We start from the raw sequence: 18840 nt of genomic DNA on the forward strand, positions 1-18840 counted from the left end.
TCACAAGAGTACCTGTTTCACTATTATTAGGACACACATCAAACTCCATCACCTGTGCCTACATTGGAACGTGATGGTCTTATTTTTATTATGTCTTTTAAATTTACTTATTAATGTATATACTTAAGGATGAGGGGAAAGAAGGAATGTCACTGGGTTGTTAGAATTACGTGTACAAACCACATTGAATCTGTCAAATACTAATCAAAGAAATGGGGGAGAAAAGACAGCATCGTTTTACGTGATGTCACGTTTGAGTGTCTGCAGCTGCGTCACTGTCCTCCCCTAGGATGTCGTCCCCCAGGCCTTGCTGGATCAGTATCTGTCCATGACGGATCCCTCTCGGGCACAGACGGTCGACACGGAGATCGCCAAGCACTGTGCCTACAGCCTGCCAGGGGTGGCCCTGACGCTCGGCAGGCAGAATTGGCACTGCCTGAGAGAGACCTACGAGACCCTGGCGTCAGACATGCAGGTGAGGAGGCCCTTGAAGGAGCGCCGGTGCTGGGGAAGCGCCAGTGTTGGCTCTCGCTTGCTGAAGGATTCCTGCCTGCGTCCTCGGGGTTTAAGGAGTTCTGTGTGGCAGAGCTTGAAAGTCATGCCCAGAGCTTGCTTTTTGCTCCGATTCCTCAGTTGAGCTGCAGCTCTTTGTCGTCATACTCAGTATGGCCAAGTTCTTAACTTCCAAATGGCTCATTGCCATCTGAGGTTTCATCTGTGAGTTAATCCATCGGAAGTTGATTATTTTGCACCAGATCTCGGCCTGCAGAACAGCTGTAGCGTGGTAAGCAGTGCGGCGGCCTCTGCCGGGCAAGCAGAGGTGAAGTGGCCGTGCCCATTGCTGGTATGCCCACATGCCGTCCCCACTTCCAGACGCGAACACAAACAGAAGCCACTGACCCAGGCCATTGCTCAGTGTCTGGAAGTGGTTTTCGGTTGTTATTTCATGGACTTTCCAGGGTTCCCTTGGGAACCTCACAGCCAGACGGTTGTTGGCGAAGTCATGGAGAGACACACCTTCCTCTGAGAAGTTTCTCAGAGCTGGGGAGCTGGTAGGCCCTTCCTGTGAAGTGCTTGTCAGGTTTTAAATAACAATGTAAAAAAAATTAACATGAGGGAAGAGATGTTTTTAACCAAGAGTTTTCAGCAAAAACAAAATTTGAGTTCTTTCCCAGGCCTATGTAAAGATTTCCTAATGTTGCATTTCTTAAATTTTCAATTCATCATAAACAAGTTTTGCCTTTTTTTTTTTTTTTTTAACCAAGATAGGCAACCTAAAATCTGCAAAACAGTGAAGGTGGGAGGATCCCAGGGACTAGAAAGCCTGGGCTGGGACCTGTCGGCTCTAACTCAGCTTGTGAGAGCCACGAAGCTGTTGTTACTGAGATGGGATTTCCAACTGTTAGTTTTATTGTGATTAATTTCTTGTTAATAATACTCAAAGCGCTGGCTAAGCGCTTCCTGTTGAGCTGACTAAAGCAGTTTTCATTCCTGCAGTGGAAAGTTCGAAGAACATTAGCGTTCTCCATCCACGAGCTTGCGGTTATTCTCGGAGACCAGTTGACAGCGGCAGATCTGGTTCCAATTTTTAATGGATTTCTGAAAGACCTCGATGAAGTCAGGATAGGCGTCCTTAAGCATTTGCATGATTTCCTGAAGGTAACTGGGAAGTTATTTCGCTTGGAATTGTACTGTAAGTCTCAAGTCCTTTTTGCTGTCACCAAGGTGCGCGTCTGTATGTTCCTGTGTGAGCAAATTCAGTCCCGAGTTGATTCTAAGACGTGACTTACAGTGGTCCTGGTCCTTTCTGTTTTGGTGATGTCATTGTAACATTTTTCACATGAAATTTTAATGTATTCATTTGATAGAGTTTTTCCATCTCCCCTGTGGCTGCCAGGGTGCTCCTTAGCAGGGAATTGGGATGGGGATGGGGTGGGTACTTTGAGATGGGATGCAAGTATCCCAGAAGTGGCTTAGCCACGGCACCGAACACCCGCTCCCCATTTGAAGTTTTGAGACAGCATCTGAAATTTCACTTTTATCGTAGTTTCAAGCGTTTGTACTTTTTTTTCCCCTCAAAATTAATAACACACTTGTAAAGAATGCTTTGTAGACATTAAATTTGGAGTTACTTTGGGAGTTTTTTGATGTGGGATTCTGGTCTCCTTGGTGTCAAGGAATAGGTCTGACTTTTCATAAAGTGTTTATAACCCTGGAATGCTCTTATTAGATGTTAGCTTGAAAATGCCATCCTACATTTTAAGAACTCTGTGTTAGATTTTTATGTTGTTCTCAGTGGAACTTTCCTGCTTGTTCTAATGAGATCCTTTCTGGCTTATCTGTCAGAATCATTCGGAAGTGCACATGGAATGTTACGTCTTTTCCATGCTTAGTTCAGGAACTGTTTCCCTGGATTTTCTGCCTTTGATTTCATGAACATTTTTAAGAGTCCGGTTCAGTTCGGCACAAAGCTCTATTTGAATTTGATGATATGACCCCGTTTGATTCTGCTTCGGTGGGTTTTTGCAGACACGGTGACGTCTGGGCTGGCACCCTGGGGTGTCTGCCGTTACTCAGTCTCCCCCCAGGTCCATAAGGCCGGAAGGACCTTGCACAGTTGTGGCTGAGAGGCACTGGATGAGGTGACGTCTCTGCGTTCTCATTCTGCTTCCCGAGTGGGCGGCCAGCCCTCCTGCCGTCCACACAGGACTCCAGCCGCGTCAGCTGTCACTGTGTGCTTGGGAAAGGCTGATTGCCCAGCTCCTTCGACGTACGTGTGTCAGGATCCAGATAGGCTGTGCTTTCTCCTCCTCCTCTCCAAGTGGAGTAGCGGTGCAGGGTCTAGGATCTCAGTGTCTGTCATACTTGGAAGGGCTGTCACGGACTGTGCTCGCCGTCACCAGCAGGGGGCAGGAGAGCCCACTTCCCGCGGCGGCACGGCTCACCAGCTCTGAAGGCCCAGGTGCTGTAGCCCCTTGTTTCTGTTTTCATTTCGCCAGGTGCTAGGGAGATTGAGCATATTTTCCTCTGTTTTCCAACAATTTTTCATTTTCTAAATTTTAATTTATATTTGTTTTTCACTTCTCTTACGCCTGGGGTCGTTTTTGCTGATTTGTAGGAGCGTGCTATATAGTACCTTTTCTCTGATTTTCTCACTTAAAGTGCCTTCTTCAAAGTTCTCAGTTCAGATTTAATCAGATTTGCAGAACTTTTTTTTTATATTCACATTCCGTGTTTCTCTAAGTTCTTTTATGCCCCAAGTCAGCAGTTTTTTCTTCTGTATTTTAACGATCTGTTGCACGTAATTCTTCATCTCTGCTGTTTTTGATGGTATTTAAAACAGCTGCCTTCCATTTATTTGTGAAGTTGTGTTTTGAATGTGGGGAATCTCATTCATTAGACATAATTTTTATGTGACTTTAAGGGTCTGCGGGGGTGCTGAGATTTTAACTGTGCTGTCCCGGGCACAACTGTCTTACTGCTGTGAGCACCCCTCTCTGAAGGAGCCTGTGCTGGGTGGGAGATGGCCAGGCTGGCTGGGTGGCAGGAGAGGCCGACTGCGTGTGGGCACAGGCACGCGAGGACGATGGGCTGGGCAGCACTCCCTGGGTGCTCCCCCAGGTCCTGAGAGCAGGGTCCACCCCGCACCAGGCACTGAGTCCCTCAGGACCTGCCCTCATTACGCCTTTGGCTTCTGGCATGTACTGCCTTGTGTCTGCCTCGCGGTGCTAGGCAGGTGGGTTTGCAGGCCTGTGCGTTTGTGCTGGTCTGATAGCCTGCAGGGGGCCGACAGCTGGCCGTGAGGACATCAGCTCCCCTGGCAGTGGCAGTGTGGGCTAGCGCTGCTCACCCACTTGCTTCATCCATGTCTCCCTGTTGTGTTGTACTCAAACAAAGAGGCCTGGCGCGGTAGCCTAGTGGCTAAATCCTCGCCTTGCAAGTGCCAGGTTCCCTTATTGGCTCGCTGTTCATGTCTTGGTGGCCCCGCTTCCCCATCCAGCTTCCTGCTTGTGGCCTGGGAAAGCAGTCGAGGACAGCCCAAAGCCTTGGAACCCTGGACCCACGTGGGAGACCCGGCAGAGGCTCCGGGCTCCTGACCCTGGCTGTTGTGACCATTTAGCAAGTGAACCAGCACAATGAAGATTTTTCCTTTTGTCTGGAAATTTGCCTTTGTGATAAAAATAAATAAATCTTTTTTTAAAAAGTAAGAAAAGGTTAATAGGGAGATGAATTTCAAAAGGAGGTGCTGAAGGACCAAACGATTAGCCTGACAGTTAGGATGCCGACATTATGTTGCTTGGGCCCACTTCCTGGTGATGTGCCCAGGGAAGCCAGCAGGCGGTGCCTCGGGTAGTTGGGTCTCTGCTGCACCGTGGGACACATGGGGGCTGTGCTCCCGGGTCTGGCCCTGGCTCCCGCCCCTGTGCAGGAGAGGCCGTCGTGGGCATCCGGAGAGCGAGTGGCAGTGTGTGTGCCCTCTCTCCGTGTGCCCGCATCCTCTCACCTGCTCTCATTGCCTTTCAAATGAAAAGTAGGAACTGAAAATTTTTATGAAGTGGCAGTTGTAGAAAATAAGTGGAGCTGTTTAAGGAAAAGATGAATTTAATACCTACCTATTTTAAAACCATGAGACACTTATTTCTAAAAGTTTAGCCCTATTACAGTGCATTTTCAGTCTAGTAAGAGAAATAATGTCTGTAGCTTATCCTGATGATATGAAAATGTTTTTATTTTGCTCCCTCAGCTTCTTCACATTGACAAAAGGAGAGAGTATCTTTATCAGCTGCAGGAGTTCCTGGTGACAGATAATAGTAGGAACTGGCGCTTCCGAGCGGAGTTGGCTGAGTAAGTCCCGACGGTCTGTCTGGCTTGAGGGAGTGTATGCTAACCTCGCCTGTACCATTGTCACCCAGGTTGCCGCCTGGTGGCCTCCTCGCCTCCCCTCTGGCAGTGCAGGTCTTGCCAGCGCTGCCGCATGAGTGACCCTGGGGCCCTCTGCTCGGGGGGCACCTGGGTTTGTGTTTGGCAGTGTGCTGGCATTGCTGGTGCGGAGGGTGGGAGCTGGGGCGCCAGTGGGCTCTGTCGTGTGTTGGCGCCCCTTTGTGCTGCCCCTGCACTGCCGTGAGATGGGCAGTGACACGCAGATGGTCTCTTGTTCTGGTGGTTCCTCCTGGGTGGGGTGGCTTCGGGGGTCCTGTGTGCCTGAGCCTGCCCAGGGCTGGCACCCGGCTTTGCTGCTGCCCCTGCTGGGACTGTGTTCTCCTTCCCCTGGCCGTGGAGGCTCTCTCTTGGCCCTCCTGTGCCCCCACACCTCTCGTGTGTTTGGGCCCTGACTCTGACATCCGATAGCCGTCCCCTTGCTTTCCTGAGCTGGGAAGGCAGATGCTGCCCTTGAACATGAGCGTGTGCCCGCACATCTTGGCCATGGTTGCAGCTGGCTCCCAGACTTCCACTGCTGTGCAGCCCTTTGGGTCTCAGATCTCCCGACTTGGAAGTTGGGTATCTGGTGGGCAAGAAAAGGTTTTGTGGTTTGCCCCCAAGTTGGCGTCATGGCGACGTTGCACATACCACACTGACCCTGAAGAGCTTTCAATATTCTTATGTTGAACGTCAGAGTTTGTCATGTCATTGAGGAAGTGTGTGTTCCGGGTGTCAGTTCCTGTTCGCTGCCTAGACGACGTCTGAGGGGCAGCACTCCCATTCTCTGCCAGCTGTTTCCTCTGGGCACTGCTGCAGCCTCTCAGGCCAGCCTGTCTGGTGTTGTGCCATCGTGGGCCACCCTCAGACATGGCGGGACAGTAGCTGGGTGGCCTTCTCGCTGCTGCCCTCCCTGGCATCCACCTGCTTGCTCAGAAGCCACACAGAGGCTAGATGAGCACACAGTAGGCCTCCTGCCGCGACTGGGCTTTTCTCCCTGGGATCACGCATCTGCATGAGAAGGTTCTGGAAGCTGTTAGCGTCCGCTGTGGGGAAAAGCTGGGCTGCAGTGCGGCGGGAAGGGCTTCCCGTGCCACGGGAAGAGGCACTGCCTGAACTTGCTGGCATCCGACTGCACGTCCCAGAAAGGCGAGGCCCGTGGCTTCAGTAGTGGCACGTGCGCCGTGGCCCAGCGACCCGGCATCCGGCAGCAGCCCCTTCTCGTATGTCTGACTTGTCGCCTTGCGTGTCTGTAGGCAGCTCATCCTGCTGCTGGAGCTGTACAGCCCCCGGGACGTTTATGACTACCTGCGCCCCATCGCTCTGAATCTGTGCGCAGACAAAGTGTCTTCTGTTCGCTGGATATCCTACAAGTTGGTATGTCTAAATGTTGCAGTCTTTATTTCACTCGGTAAGCTGTTGTGTGAGATCCTGGAGCACAAGGGGTCCTTAACCCCTCGCCTTCCCCCGCCAGGTCAGCGAGATGGTGAAGAAGCTGCACACGGCCACCCCGCCGACCTTCGGAGTGGACCTCATCAACGAGCTGGTGGAGAACTTCGGCAGATGCCCCAAGTGGTCTGGGCGGCAGGCCTTCGTCTTCGTCTGCCAGGTGGGCCCCACTTCCTGCCTCTCCCACACCCTGCACCCCTTCCTTCACCCTGACCCAAAGGAACAGAACGTGACCATGTGAGTCGTCTGACCGGAGCTGAGCATGTCTGGCCCGTCTCCTTGAGGTGGCGCTCTCTTCTCCAGCTGAGCTTGTTCTAAAGCTGCCGTGGACTGCGCCTGCCACACACCACACATCCGCACGTTAGCCGTGCCGTGGTGCGCATGCTGTCCTCCACAGACATGCGTTGTCTCCTGTAAGCGAGCCCCTCTCTGCCCATGGTGCTGAGCACTGGAGCTCCGCAGAGCGGTTTCAGAAACTGTGAATGACACAGGGGCGGTTTTGCGGGGGGGGAGGTTCTGTCTTTTCTCGTTTTGGGTTCTGGAACGTGAGTTAAAAAGCAGGAAGTACAGGTTGTGACTGACAGCAGGTGCCGTGGTCTCTCTCTGCTGTAGACCGTCATTGAGGACGACTGCCTCCCCATGGAACAGTTTGCTGTGCATCTGATGCCCCACCTGCTGACCTTGGCCAATGACAGGGTTCCCAATGTCAGGGTGCTGCTCGCAAAGACGTTAAGGCAGACTCTGCTCGAGAAAGGTAGGTGGGAACTAACTCGAAATGGACCGGGGGTCGGCTGCGGAGGAGGGAGGTCTGTCGGGGGGTCATTTCAAGGTTTCGTGAGATGATAGAACCTTCGATAGCATTCTGTCAAGCCAGAGGAGCCTTTTTTTTTATCAAGGACACACATCATTTTTGTCATTTAGAGTGTGAAACTTCAGTAACTTTAAAAATTGGGCATTTACATGATGGAAAAGTCATGGCTTTGTAGCATGCCCGCCAGTGTCTGTTGCCGGGGCTGGGCTGGGAAGCACAGTTGCTCATGCTCCTCCTTGGTGGGCGTCGAGCAGGTCCTAGAGGGCTGCCGGGGCCAGTGGGAAGCATGGTTGCTTACGGCGGGCATCAGGCAGAGGCCAGGGATTGGCAGGCCTGGGCTGTAGGTCGAGATGACTGCTCTGGGGAAGCCACCCCACTCTGCATACGTAGTGGCTGCTGGGTAGAAGTCAGGTGAACTCAGAGAGGACATGGGTCTCTCTCACTGCCTTTGAAAGATCACAGTGCCAATGAAATCGTTCTAGGAGAAGGGATTTGGTCTGTCTGTGTGTGTGTGTGTGTGTGTGTGTACCCGTGCACGTTCAGGTGGCATTTGGAACTGGTACAAGTTAATAATGACGAAGAAGTGTATGTAATTCTAACACTGCTTAGCTGCCATCGGCTGTCATGAGATTTAGTTGGTCGTGAAAACATTCCAGGTAGGCCTCACAGTGCACTAGCTGTAACACAACTGTAGGCCTCACAGTGCACTAGCTGTAACACACCTGTAGGCCTCACAGTGCACTAGCTGTAACACACCTGTAGGCCTCACAGTGCACTAGCTGTAACACACCTGTAGGCCTCACAGTGCTCTCCCTGTAACACACCTGTAGGCCTCACAGTGCACTAGCTGTAACACACCTGTAGGCCTCACAGTGCTCTCCCTGTAACACACCTGTAGACCTCACAGTGCACTAGCTGTAACACACCTGTAGGCCTCACAGTGCTCTCCCTGTAACACACCTGTAGACCTCACAGTGCTCTCCCTGTAACACACCTGTAGGCCTCACAGTGCACTCTCTGTAACACACCTGTAGACCTCACAGTGCACTAGCTGTAACACACCTGTAGGCCTCACAGTGCACTAGCTGTAACACACCTGTAGGCCTCACAGTGCACTCGCTGTAACACACCTGTAGGCCTCACAGTGCACTAGCTGTAACACACCTGTAGGCCTCACAGTGCACTAGCTGTAACACACCTGTAGGCCTCACAGTGCTCTCCCTGTAACACACCTGTAGGCCTCACAGTGCACTAGCTGTAACACACCTGTAGACCTCACAGTGCACTAGCTGTAACACACCTGTAGGCCTCACAGTGCACTAGCTGTAACACACCTGTAGGCCTCACAGTGCACTCGCTGTAACACACCTGTAGGCCTCACAGTGCACTAGCTGTAACACACCTGTAGGCCTCACAGTGCTCTCCCTGTAACACACCTGTAGGCCTCACAGTGCACTAGCTGTAACACACCTGTAGGCCTCACAGTGCACTAGCTGTAACACACCTGTAGGCCTCACAGTGCACTAGCTGTAACACACCTGTAGGCCTCACAGTGCTCTCCCTGTAACACACCTGTAGGCCTCACAGTGCACTAGCTGTAACACACCTGTAGGCCTCACAGTGCACTAGCTGTAACACACCTGTAGGCCTCACAGTGCGCTTGGATTGGTTTCATTGAGTGTGCGTGTGCTTGGGTGTGTGGGTGTGTAGAACGGTTGTATTCGTTGTGACTCGGGACTCACGCCTGAACCCTCCTGCCCTGTGCGCTCGTGCTGTGCAGACTACTTCCTGGCCTCTGCCGGCTGTCACCAGGAGGCCGTGGAGCAGACCATCATGGCCCTGCAGATGGACCGCGACAGTGACGTCAAGTATTTTGCCAGCATCCACCCGGCCAGTACCAAGCTCTCTGAGGACGCCCTGAGCACGGCTTCCTCCACCTACTAGGGAGCGGGGACCAGGCGTCCCTCCTGCTCTTGTGGGGCCGAGGCCCCCCGGTGCTCCCCTCCCCGGCCCTGGGCCAGCCTTGGGGAGCAGAGGCCTTCTCGTGCAGCCTTCACTGCAGGTACCAGTGGCCTGCGCCTGACACCAGGGATTCTGAGAGTCGAGAGCAAGCACAGTAAACACTATGATCTTACCTTGACTTGAAGGGAAAATAATTTCTCAGAGGATTATAATTGTCACCGAAGCCTTAAATCCTTCCGTCTTCCTGACTGAATGAAACTTGAATTGGCAGAGCATTTTCCTTGTGGACGAGATGAGATCCCAGAGACCTGCATTGCTTTCTCCTGGTTTGTTTTAACCAGCGATACATGAAATTCTTACAGCCGGAAGGCGGCCATGCGCCCAGACGGGAAGGAGACCAGTGTCAGCCCTAACCGCTTTCCTCTGAGGCAAGGACCTGCCGGGTCGTGGGCCAGCTCCCCACCCAGCCCCACGTGTGAATAGTTTTTTTGACGTGTGTAAATGAGAAAGGACGTTTTTGGACTTCTCCCAAGGGCTTGATGCTAACACTAAAGTAAACTCTGATTTTAACTAGATGCAGCATATTGCCGCACACATTCACAGGACCTTGCTGCGTATCTCTGTCCTCATGTTTTTCATGCTGGTCATGACCTGAAGGAAATTTATTAGCACGTAGATGGTATGTCAGGTGTTTTTAACTTGATCATGATCAGCTCTGAGGTGCAACTTCGTTCACATACTGTACATACCTGTGACCACTCTTGGGAGTGTTGCAGTCTAATCATGCTGTTGAAAACCGTTGGGGCATATGTTCTCTTGTCCAAATAAAGTTTATTAATAAGATCTATATAGAGAGATATATACACTTTTGATTGTTTTCTAAATGTCTACAAATAAATGCAATTTGTGACCAGTGTAATGACTTAGTATAAACTGGGGAAACAAGGTGAATACATTCGTCTCTTCAAGATGCTGCCGGTTCCCACGAGGTGGGCTGTGGTCCTGGGCAGTGGGCTTGCTGGGCAGTGGGCTTCCGCCTGCCACCTCCCTGGGGTGAGAGAGGTCACGGAACGACCCTGCATGGGGCTGAGAGCGTCCAGGAGCCTCGATTTCCTCATCTGTGAGATGGGAAAGGTGAACTCTTGTCCTGTGTGTCGACCCAGGCTGCTCCGATGAGCTCAAGTCAGAGCCCACAGCCTGTGTGAATGCCTCTTGGGAGCTTGGCTTTGGCTGCTCAGCTGCTGAGGCCTCCCCAGTCAGACCGATCATGTCCCCCTGAGCCCAGGCGTGCACTGGAGAGTGAGTGAGAGGGACATTCGGGGAGCGGAGAGTAACGGTCGAACGCCACCCAGCCGGAGCAGCCAGTGGCAGCGCACCTGTCAGCTTGTGTAGTCACCCCGGTGTTTACACAGTGAAATCACCTGTTGGCAGGTGTGTTTCTCAGAGCGGGACCCTGTCCTCAAGCAGTACATGATTCCGGGTAGGCTGTATGTTCATGGGGCAAGCGGGGAGGCAGGAGCAGGCTTGGGCTGTTGGGTGGTGGTCCTGCTTGCCAGAACAGACACTGAAGGCCAGGTGGCCGCTTGCCTTACTTCAGCCTCATTTTTTCAGTATAAATTGTGTGCGTTGGCCTCTCAGGATTTCAGTTCTGTCTGTTACATCAGAATCATGCTGTAATCATTGTACTTTCTGAAAGCAGAAGCAGTCACTGAATGGATATGAACGTAAAGAAAAAACCCCAAGTGCCCAGGCCAGGTCTCTGCTGCCAAGAGCCGCTCCAACACTGCTGTGGGGGATTCCAGGGGCTCCACAGGCCAGAAAGGCGCCTGCACGGTTGAGCAGCTTCCTGGTTCCAGTCACCCGCCCATGGCAGAAGGCAGGAGTGCCCCCTGTGCAGTTTAGCTGGGGGACCCCCTTCCTCACAGGCGCTCCTTTGTGTGAGCATGTGGCTTTCAGAGCCAGCACCAGTGGCAAACCTGAGTGAACAGGTGACGGCACAATTGGTGCCCTTGAAAAATGGACAAAACAGTCATCTCTGACTACGATGTACATGGTGAGCAACCCCTCAGGATGAAGAGCATGGCTTCCAAGCCGGGGCATGCATGCCTCTCCTGCACACACATTCCCCAAGGCCCGCTCGGTGGCTTGCTGTCGCTCCCTGGCCTGGGACAGTGTGATTGCCAGCTCCGTGCCTAGGCTTGCCCTGACTGCCCAACACCCCAGATCCGTGCACGCTGCCTTGCGCCAGCCTCCTGTCTGCTGGATGGGTCTCCTCTTCACCATCAGTGTGGGTCCCCCTTTCCATGGGTGGGGCCATCCTACCAAGGACGGCCTGGGACTGGGCTGCGCTGGGTTGGACTGGGCTTTGACCCTCACTGGCAGCCCTGGGGTGTGGCAGTGCTGTCCTGCCAGTTCCCAAGAGGCTGGGAAGTGGTGAGAATATGGCTGGGTGGAGGGATCCCAGTAACTCAGTCTTGGAAAAGTGGCCTTTGAAATGAGTCCCGACAAAACAAATAAATCTTGACTCAGAGAAGACACTGAGAAGTTGAGCCTGGAAATAAACATGAACAAACAAGCCTTTGTGGTTTCTCTTGTATTATTTTGTTTAAACATTTATTTTTATTAGAAAGGCAGATTTCCAGAGAGAAAGAGGAAGATCCTCCTTCCTGTTTCACTCCCCAAATGGTCACAGTGGCCGGAGCTGAGCTGATCTGAAGCCAGAAGGCAAGAGTTTCTTCTGGGTCTGTTACAGGTGCAGGGGCCCAAGGCTTTGGCCCGTCCTCCACTGCTTTTCCAGGTCACAGATAGGGAGCTGGATGGGAAGAGGAGCAACCCGGACGCAAACCAGAGCCCTGCCTGCTTTCCCTCTGTACCTATCCATGGGGACGCTAATGGAGCCCCTGGGCCCAACGTGGTAACAGAGGCAACGCAACCCCCTCTTCACCTTGGCCTTGTGAAATGACGGCAGAGGCAGTTTTTCTGCCGAGTCTGTCTCCCACTTCAGAAGGGCAGGCAGGCTGAGCAGGTCACTGGGTTAACCTAGGAGTCCCATCTGCACCGTGCGGACCATGTCCCAAAAGGCAACCAAATATGAGCATGACAGGACGCTCGAGCCCGTGGTTCAGCTGGCCTTTGGAAGGTCGGTGTAACCTCACCACGTTGCCAGCGAGGAGACAAGTTCGGCAGCAATCTTCCTGCAGGTTTTGGAGAACAGTCCATGAGGTAGTTTTCCAGCTGAAGCCCACACTTTTAATGGGTACAGCAACATTTTTGTGGATACTAGTCTACTAGGCAGGGTGTTTAGAACCTCATGGAGGACAGGATGTGGTCCTGGGGTTGAAGCTTGAGCCAAGAGGAAGAATTTTCTAGAACACAAGCTAATGTCTCCTGCAAATCAAAGCCCTCGTGCCCTGGCTGAACTAGAAGTCTGGTGGCTTCTTGGTCTCTGGACTTGAGGGAGTGGCATCTCCGTGTCTCAGGCAGGGCTGCCCTCATGGAAGGCTCCAGAAAGCACCAATCTGCAGCTCTGCTCACCAGGCTAGACTCACAAATGTGTCCCAGTGTTGACAAAGCCCAGAGACATGCCAACTTGGTAAATGTCCAGTGGTGTCTTTGACGGGCAACCAGCTGCTGTGCAAAGGAAAGAACCCTGCAGACACTGTCTGCCCGGCAGCTGATCCTGGGTCCCTGACATCATGCCAGGGTGCCTGAGGCCTTCAGGAAACAAGAACATTACTGTGTTTACCTGGGTCGGGTAAACTCTCCAAAACAGAGAAGCCAGCTATTGGTCTAGGCTTGAAATGACAATTTTTAAATTGTGGAATGTTTTTACTTGAAAAGGCAGGGCCACAGAGAGAAGGGGAGGACGTTCAGCCCCGAATGGCTGCAGTGACTGGAGCTGGGCAGTCCGGAGCCAGGAGCCTGCTCCAGGTTGCCCTGTGCGTGCAGGGCTGTGAGCATTCGGGCCATCCTCCGCTACTTTCCCAGGCCGCTGGGACGCAACTGGCACCCAGATGGCATGCTGGTGCTCCACCTGGTGCTGCAGGCGGAGGCCCTGACTTAGTTCTTTACATTGTGGAACTGTAGAAAAAGGAACAAAAAGCTCACGTGTGGTGCAGTGTGAACTGCCTTTAAGCTCAGCACTGGGGCGAGCCGGGCTGCTGAGCCTGTGGCGCTACCAGGGCCAAGCTCTCGTCCCCGGCAAGAGAAACCGCAGGGCCACAGAGAACCCTGCAGCCAGAGCTGCAGGCACGGTGGCCGAGGGAGGAGCTCGGTGAGGCCTGACTTGCCACAGGCCCAAAGGCCCGCAGAAGAAGCGCTGAGACACCATTTTTTTCCCAAATGGCTGTTGAATTTATTTGCTTGATCAGTAATGGTCCTGGCAGAAGTGAGTGAACCAACGTAGAGACCTTTGTGAGGAAATACTAAATTTAAAAACCCATGATAACCGTGATAGAAATTAGGAGTTTACACAAACAAAAGGGAACCCTTCACTCTTGCCAGCGAACACAAGATGAATGGAGCCCGACGGGACAGCTACAAGGTGCTTGATACATTCATATTTGACACCTGACCATATTTTCAGTCACTGTAATATCTTCTCTCCAGATTTAAAAAAATAGTATGCTGATTTCTATAACAAACTTTTTTTTCCTCGTACAAAAAATCAAATAATGGCCAACAATTCACAACAGTGCAATAGGTAGAGGATAAAAAACCGCGTTAGACAGGTGCTGAAAATAAATACTAACTGGGAGGGGCAGGAGGGGGGAGGAGGAGGAGGAGGAGGAGGAGGAGGAGGAGAGCCCTCGGTGGGATTTGTGTTCACCACCTCAGTGTGTGTGGGCCCCAACCTGTCGCATGGGTGCCTCGCCTGCCTTCACCTGGGGGGTGCCCAGCCAGCTCCCCGGCTGCAAGGGGCCGTTTCCTGCTGCTCCCCTGTTGGCGGCGGCTGTGGGCAGCGTCAAGACCGACATGGTGACCAACAACTTGTAGACACGTATCTGCCTGTATATATATGGCTTATTTAGGCAGAGACCTGTGCACTTCAGCCCGAGCCGATGACCCGAGCCACTCCAGTTCTCACGGGAGGCAGGGCTGACACAGCTGCTCGGGGCAGCAGCCGTGGCGGGGAGAAGGCCTTAGCTGATCCCCTGCAGTCCCGCTGGGGCCACGTGGCTGTTAGCACAGCGGGCCGGCCATCGCAGGGACTGGGAGGCGGGGCAAGGCGGCCCCGTGACAGTGACCTGCACCGAGGTGGTGTGAAAGGCACAAGCAGCAGTGACTCAGTGGGCAGAGGGCCCGTGGGCCGTGACGGCAGGTGGCCACCGGGGACCGGGTTTGGTTCCCCACCCCCCCACAACCCCCCTGGAATGAGAAAGAGGTCCTGATTCTGCTGTGATACAAAAGCAAAAGACAGACAATTTTTGGTTTAAAAAGAAGCCACTCAAGGGTTAAAATAGTTACTTTAAGTTAACAAAGAAAATTAATCTTCAAAGAAAATCAATCTTCAAATAAGCTGACACTATCTGGAAAACTCCTGTGTCCCCTGCAAGGCCCCGCGGGCCCCTGCTGCGCCCTCGTGGAGCGTGGGCCTGCGGGGAGGCCTCTGAGAAGACGACTTTACAGAATGTACAGTGCTCAGGATGCACGGTCGGCCCGCTGGCTGCTCAGATGGGCGTCTCCTTCCTGTCCTTGCTCGGGGATGGCTTGGCTGCCTCCTTGCCGGCCTGGGGCTGCTCTTTGGCGGCTTTGGTCTCGGGGCCGCTGTCCCGGGGCGGCTGGCCGGCAGCCCCACGCCACTCAGGCTCCTCGTCCTCGGGAGCCTGCGGCTCGGCCTTGGCACGCTGGAGCTGCAGCAGCCGCAGCTGGACACGCAGCTCGATGATGGCCTCGCGCTCCTCGTGGATGGCCTGGTTGAGGTGGTTGTTCTTTATCTGGAGGGAGGAGAGGGGGTGGTCAGCACTGCCAGCCAGGGACTGGGCAGAGGACGGTCCAGCAGCAGGGCCAAGGGCAGGGGCATCCTATGGAGTCTAGTCTCCTCATCGACTGAGCGTGGAAGTCAAAGCCAGAAACACGGATACCCGGATAAGCCTGGGGAGGAGACCAGAACCTGCACCCCCAGTCACGCAGGAAGACAGTGAGGCCCTGGGCTCAGGCCAGACTCCCTCCTGTCACAACCCACGCCTGCCCTGAGGTCCCCCGGCCCACGGGGCCCTGCTCGGGGCAGGACAAGCTGAGCCGAAGCTGCCTGGGGCTAGCTCCCTGTCCACACACAGGACTGCGTTTCTCCAGGCCTGGGGCAGAATGGGCTCAAGAGCTACTCCGACCACCCAACCACCATATTTTCCCCACGTGGGTGCCCTCGTGGGGAAAGGAAGAAGATCTGATGTAGAAACCTGCCCTCCCCACAGGTGCCCACTCCGTGCTTTCCTCCTGCCCACTGCGGCTCCGGAGACGTCCCCTTCTGCTGGCATGACTGGCTGTTTAGGACAGAGACCAGATCGTTCGCAGCTGTTCAGGGGGGCCCAGCCGGGGGCCCTGGTGCTGGGCGGGGAAGGGTCTGCCGCATACACTCAGCCAGAGACAGCACTCGGGGGTGGCAGCCCAGGCTCGTGGGCGAGACTTCCCTCAGTCCCTCAATGCCCGTGGACTCCCGGGGACCAGCGTCTCTGCAGGCACTCCTGCTCTCTCCCAGAACTCACTTCCAGCTCTTCATTCTGCCTCTGCAAGTCTTCCAGGATGACCTGCAGCTCCTCCTCGTCTTCGCTCTCGCTCTCGCTGTCTGAGGAGTACTCCTCGGTTTCGCTCCGACCGTGCTGCTGACGGCTGTGAGGGCAAGAAACACAGGGACCTTCACTTCCTTTTAGGGTTATCACATCTTCATGACTCTACCTAATGCAACTTTCTAAAACTTTCAGTACAACCAGAGCTCTCCTATCTGCTGTTTTACTTCCCAATGCTCCCAACTGCCAGAGCTGGGCCGGGCTGAAGCCAGGAACCACGAACTCCCTTGGGTTTCCTACACGGATGGCAGTAGCCCAAGCCCTTGAAGCAGCACGTTACCCCACTGTGTGTACTAGCAAGCAACTCAAGTGGAGCCCAGGACCCCAACATGGGACGTAGCATCCTAACCACCACCTCAGACACCCAGCTCAATACCAGTTGAGACAAAATACTGGGCCCAGTGCAATAGCCTAGTGGCTAAATCCTTGCCCTGCATCAGCTAGGGTCTCATAGGGGTGCCAGTTAGTGTCCTTGCTGCTCCACTTCTCCTAGAGCTCCCTGCCTGTGGCCTGGGAAAGCAGCAGAGGACGGCCCGAAGCCTTGGGACCCTGTACCTGTGTGGGAGACCTGGAAGAAGCTCCTGGCCCCTGGCTTCAGATCATTGCAGCCAACTGGGTAGTAAACCAGCAGATGGTTGGTCTTTCTGTTTCCCCTTTTTGTAAATCTGCCTTTCCAATAAAAATAAATCCTCAAAAATTAAGAAGATGTGACAAAAGATTTAAAGGTGACTAGGTTCAGATGCCCAGGTCTGTGATGGGGAGTGCTGAGGTTCGCGTCCGGGAGCCCCGGGAGCCCCAGACACGGCGTCCCCTACCTCTGGACCTCGTCCCCTACCTCTGGACCTCGTCCCCTGCCTCTGGATCCCGTCCCCTGCCTCTGGGCCTCGTCCCCTGCCTCTGGGCCTCGTCCCCTGCCTCTGGGCCTCGTCCCCCGCCTCTGGACCTCGTCCCCTGCCTCTGGACCTCGTCCCCTACCTCTGGATCTCGGCGATCTCCGCCCGCAGGCGCTCGATCTCTTCCTTCTCGGAGGCGATCTGGCGCCGCAGGAACTGCTCCATGGCCAGCAGCTCCTCCTGCTCGGTCAGGATCTCATTCTCCTGGAACAAGGAGCAGTGGTGACCACCCTCCGGCCTGTCAGGAGGCTGTGGCGCCCCCGGGGGCCCTGCACAGCGCTCACGGCACACGACCGCACAAGTCAAACTCCCATTTCCTCAGGGTTGAGAAGGGGCTTCAGGGGGAAAGGATACACACAGTACTCATCATAAGTAAATGCCACAAAACAGCACGCCACACAGGAACCCTGGGGGCCCGTGAGGCTGTGGGGACCGAGCTGGAGTGGAAGCAGTGAAACCTGCTTGTGGAGAGGGAGGGTCCGCTCGGAGACACAGAGGTCTGAAAAGAGGGGCCCGGAGCTGTGTGGCTGGACTCAGGGTCACCACTAAGGGGATGAGGGGGAAGAAGGGTCGAGGGGGTCACGGGGAAGGAAGGTCTAAGGGTCAAGGGGAAGGAAGATCCGATGTCCTAGCCTCCCAGATGTCTACACAGCTGTTACTGTGCTGCGCAAAACGCCACTTCTCGGGTGGGAACTTCGTGCTCAGGGAAACACTGCCGGAAGTCACTGTGAGCCCAAGATCTGCGAGGGTCTTCTAACAGAGAACAGAACCCAGGAAGCCACTCACAGGGACACTCGTGCTGGGGGGGAGGGATGGGACAGTGGAAGCCAGCAGCTGACACAGATGAAGCGCACCCCAGCTGCCCGGGACGGCGCTCTGGTCGAAGGGCTGCCATGACTGTGGTCCCGACCGATACCCTGGGCCTCCTCCCTTGCACACGGACATCGGCGTTTCCTGGATGCCCCTTGCCGTCAGCACGGCCATGAAGCTAACAGTCCGACAAACAGGCCGCAGGCCCCCAAAGACAGAATGCAGGACTCCATCCTCTCCTTTGTAAAGAGTGGTGTGTCCCTGCTGAGGAAAAGCCTACTGTCCCCAGCAGCGGAGGACAGACAGCTGAGGGCAGAAGGAGCATACACACACCCAAGTTTCTGGAAGCCTGGATGGACTAGGTGGTGTGGGCCTGATCTTGCTTCCTCCCTGGTTAAACCCCAGGGTTTCCTGCCTGCAAGGCAGGCTAACATGGGAAGCTGAAAAATGAGCGCATCTTGGTCACTCTGTCTGGAATCTGACGCGCCTTCAAAATGTCCGTGGGAACTAGAGTTAGAAGACAGTGCATTTTGGTCCAAAACCAAAATCCATGCATTTTCCATGCACGTGTTTTTTCACGAGCTTCATGAAGATGCCATCGTACGGTGGGTATTCAGGAGATGCTTAAGGGATGCAAAGACAGTCTGCCTCTGAGCAGTGCCCTTCATTTGCAGAGAACAGACTCAAATGTGAATACTACCAGCACAACTAGCACTCGGAGCGGAGCCCGCATCATTACATTCCAAATTCGAAGCTTTAAACGACATTTTGTTTACCTGGGCAAGCAGAATATTTATAACTTCCTCATTTTCATTCATTTCTTCTTTGGAAACATCCTCTTTTGAAAGGCTGGCTATCTCTTGTGCAATCTTGGTTTCACACTCCTGTCCAGTGAGACACATGGAAAAGGAGCTGGGTCCGCGTGCAGGTCACACATCAGCAGATCCACACCAGTACCCATTCCCTTCTCCCTCCACAAGACCGACAGGGCACAGCACCAGTCCCGTGACCCAGCCAATCCATGCAGACTGGTCAACCGGGCTGGGAACGTGGCATGGGGCCACGTGTCTGCAGCTGCACTGTGGGAGAGGGTCGATCCCAATTCATCTTCCGCACAAACTCCCTCTGTCATACTGTGGAGGGTGGATGGGCCCAGGGCTGTCGATACGAAACATACAGTGCAGCCTTGACAGATGTGTACAGTCCAGTATCA

General features: G+C 54.0%; 2 protein-coding genes across 7 annotated transcripts in view; one reads left to right on the plus strand and one right to left on the minus strand.

Annotated features, from left to right (window-relative positions):
- PPP4R1 (protein phosphatase 4 regulatory subunit 1) overlaps positions 1-9986 on the plus strand; it is a 79034-nt gene extending 69048 nt beyond the window's left edge. For all 6 annotated transcript variants that reach the window (XM_058676840.1, XM_058676839.1, XM_058676841.1 and 3 more), the window contains 7 exons: positions 290-475; positions 1498-1659; positions 4745-4845; positions 6174-6294; positions 6392-6526; positions 6979-7120; positions 8958-9986. In XM_058676840.1, coding sequence (XP_058532823.1) covers positions 290-475; positions 1498-1659; positions 4745-4845; positions 6174-6294; positions 6392-6526; positions 6979-7120; positions 8958-9121 — 1011 coding nt within the window. In that variant the 3' untranslated portion in view covers positions 9122-9986. The remainder of the gene's footprint in view (positions 1-289; positions 476-1497; positions 1660-4744; positions 4846-6173; positions 6295-6391; positions 6527-6978; positions 7121-8957) is intronic.
- A 4797-nt stretch (positions 9987-14783) lies between these two features.
- The window catches only part of RALBP1 (ralA binding protein 1), a 47601-nt gene continuing 43544 nt past the window's right edge, over positions 14784-18840 (minus strand). The window contains exons 7-10 of the mRNA XM_004598959.2: positions 18404-18511; positions 16900-17021; positions 15844-15967; positions 14784-15075 (exon numbers count right to left, since the gene is read on the minus strand). Of these exons, the coding sequence (XP_004599016.1) occupies positions 14809-15075; positions 15844-15967; positions 16900-17021; positions 18404-18511 (621 nt within the window). The 3' untranslated portion in view covers positions 14784-14808. The remainder of the gene's footprint in view (positions 15076-15843; positions 15968-16899; positions 17022-18403; positions 18512-18840) is intronic.

This window comes from Ochotona princeps, chromosome 18 (assembly GCF_030435755.1).
Source record: "Ochotona princeps isolate mOchPri1 chromosome 18, mOchPri1.hap1, whole genome shotgun sequence".
Lineage (NCBI taxonomy): Eukaryota > Metazoa > Chordata > Mammalia > Lagomorpha > Ochotonidae > Ochotona > Ochotona princeps.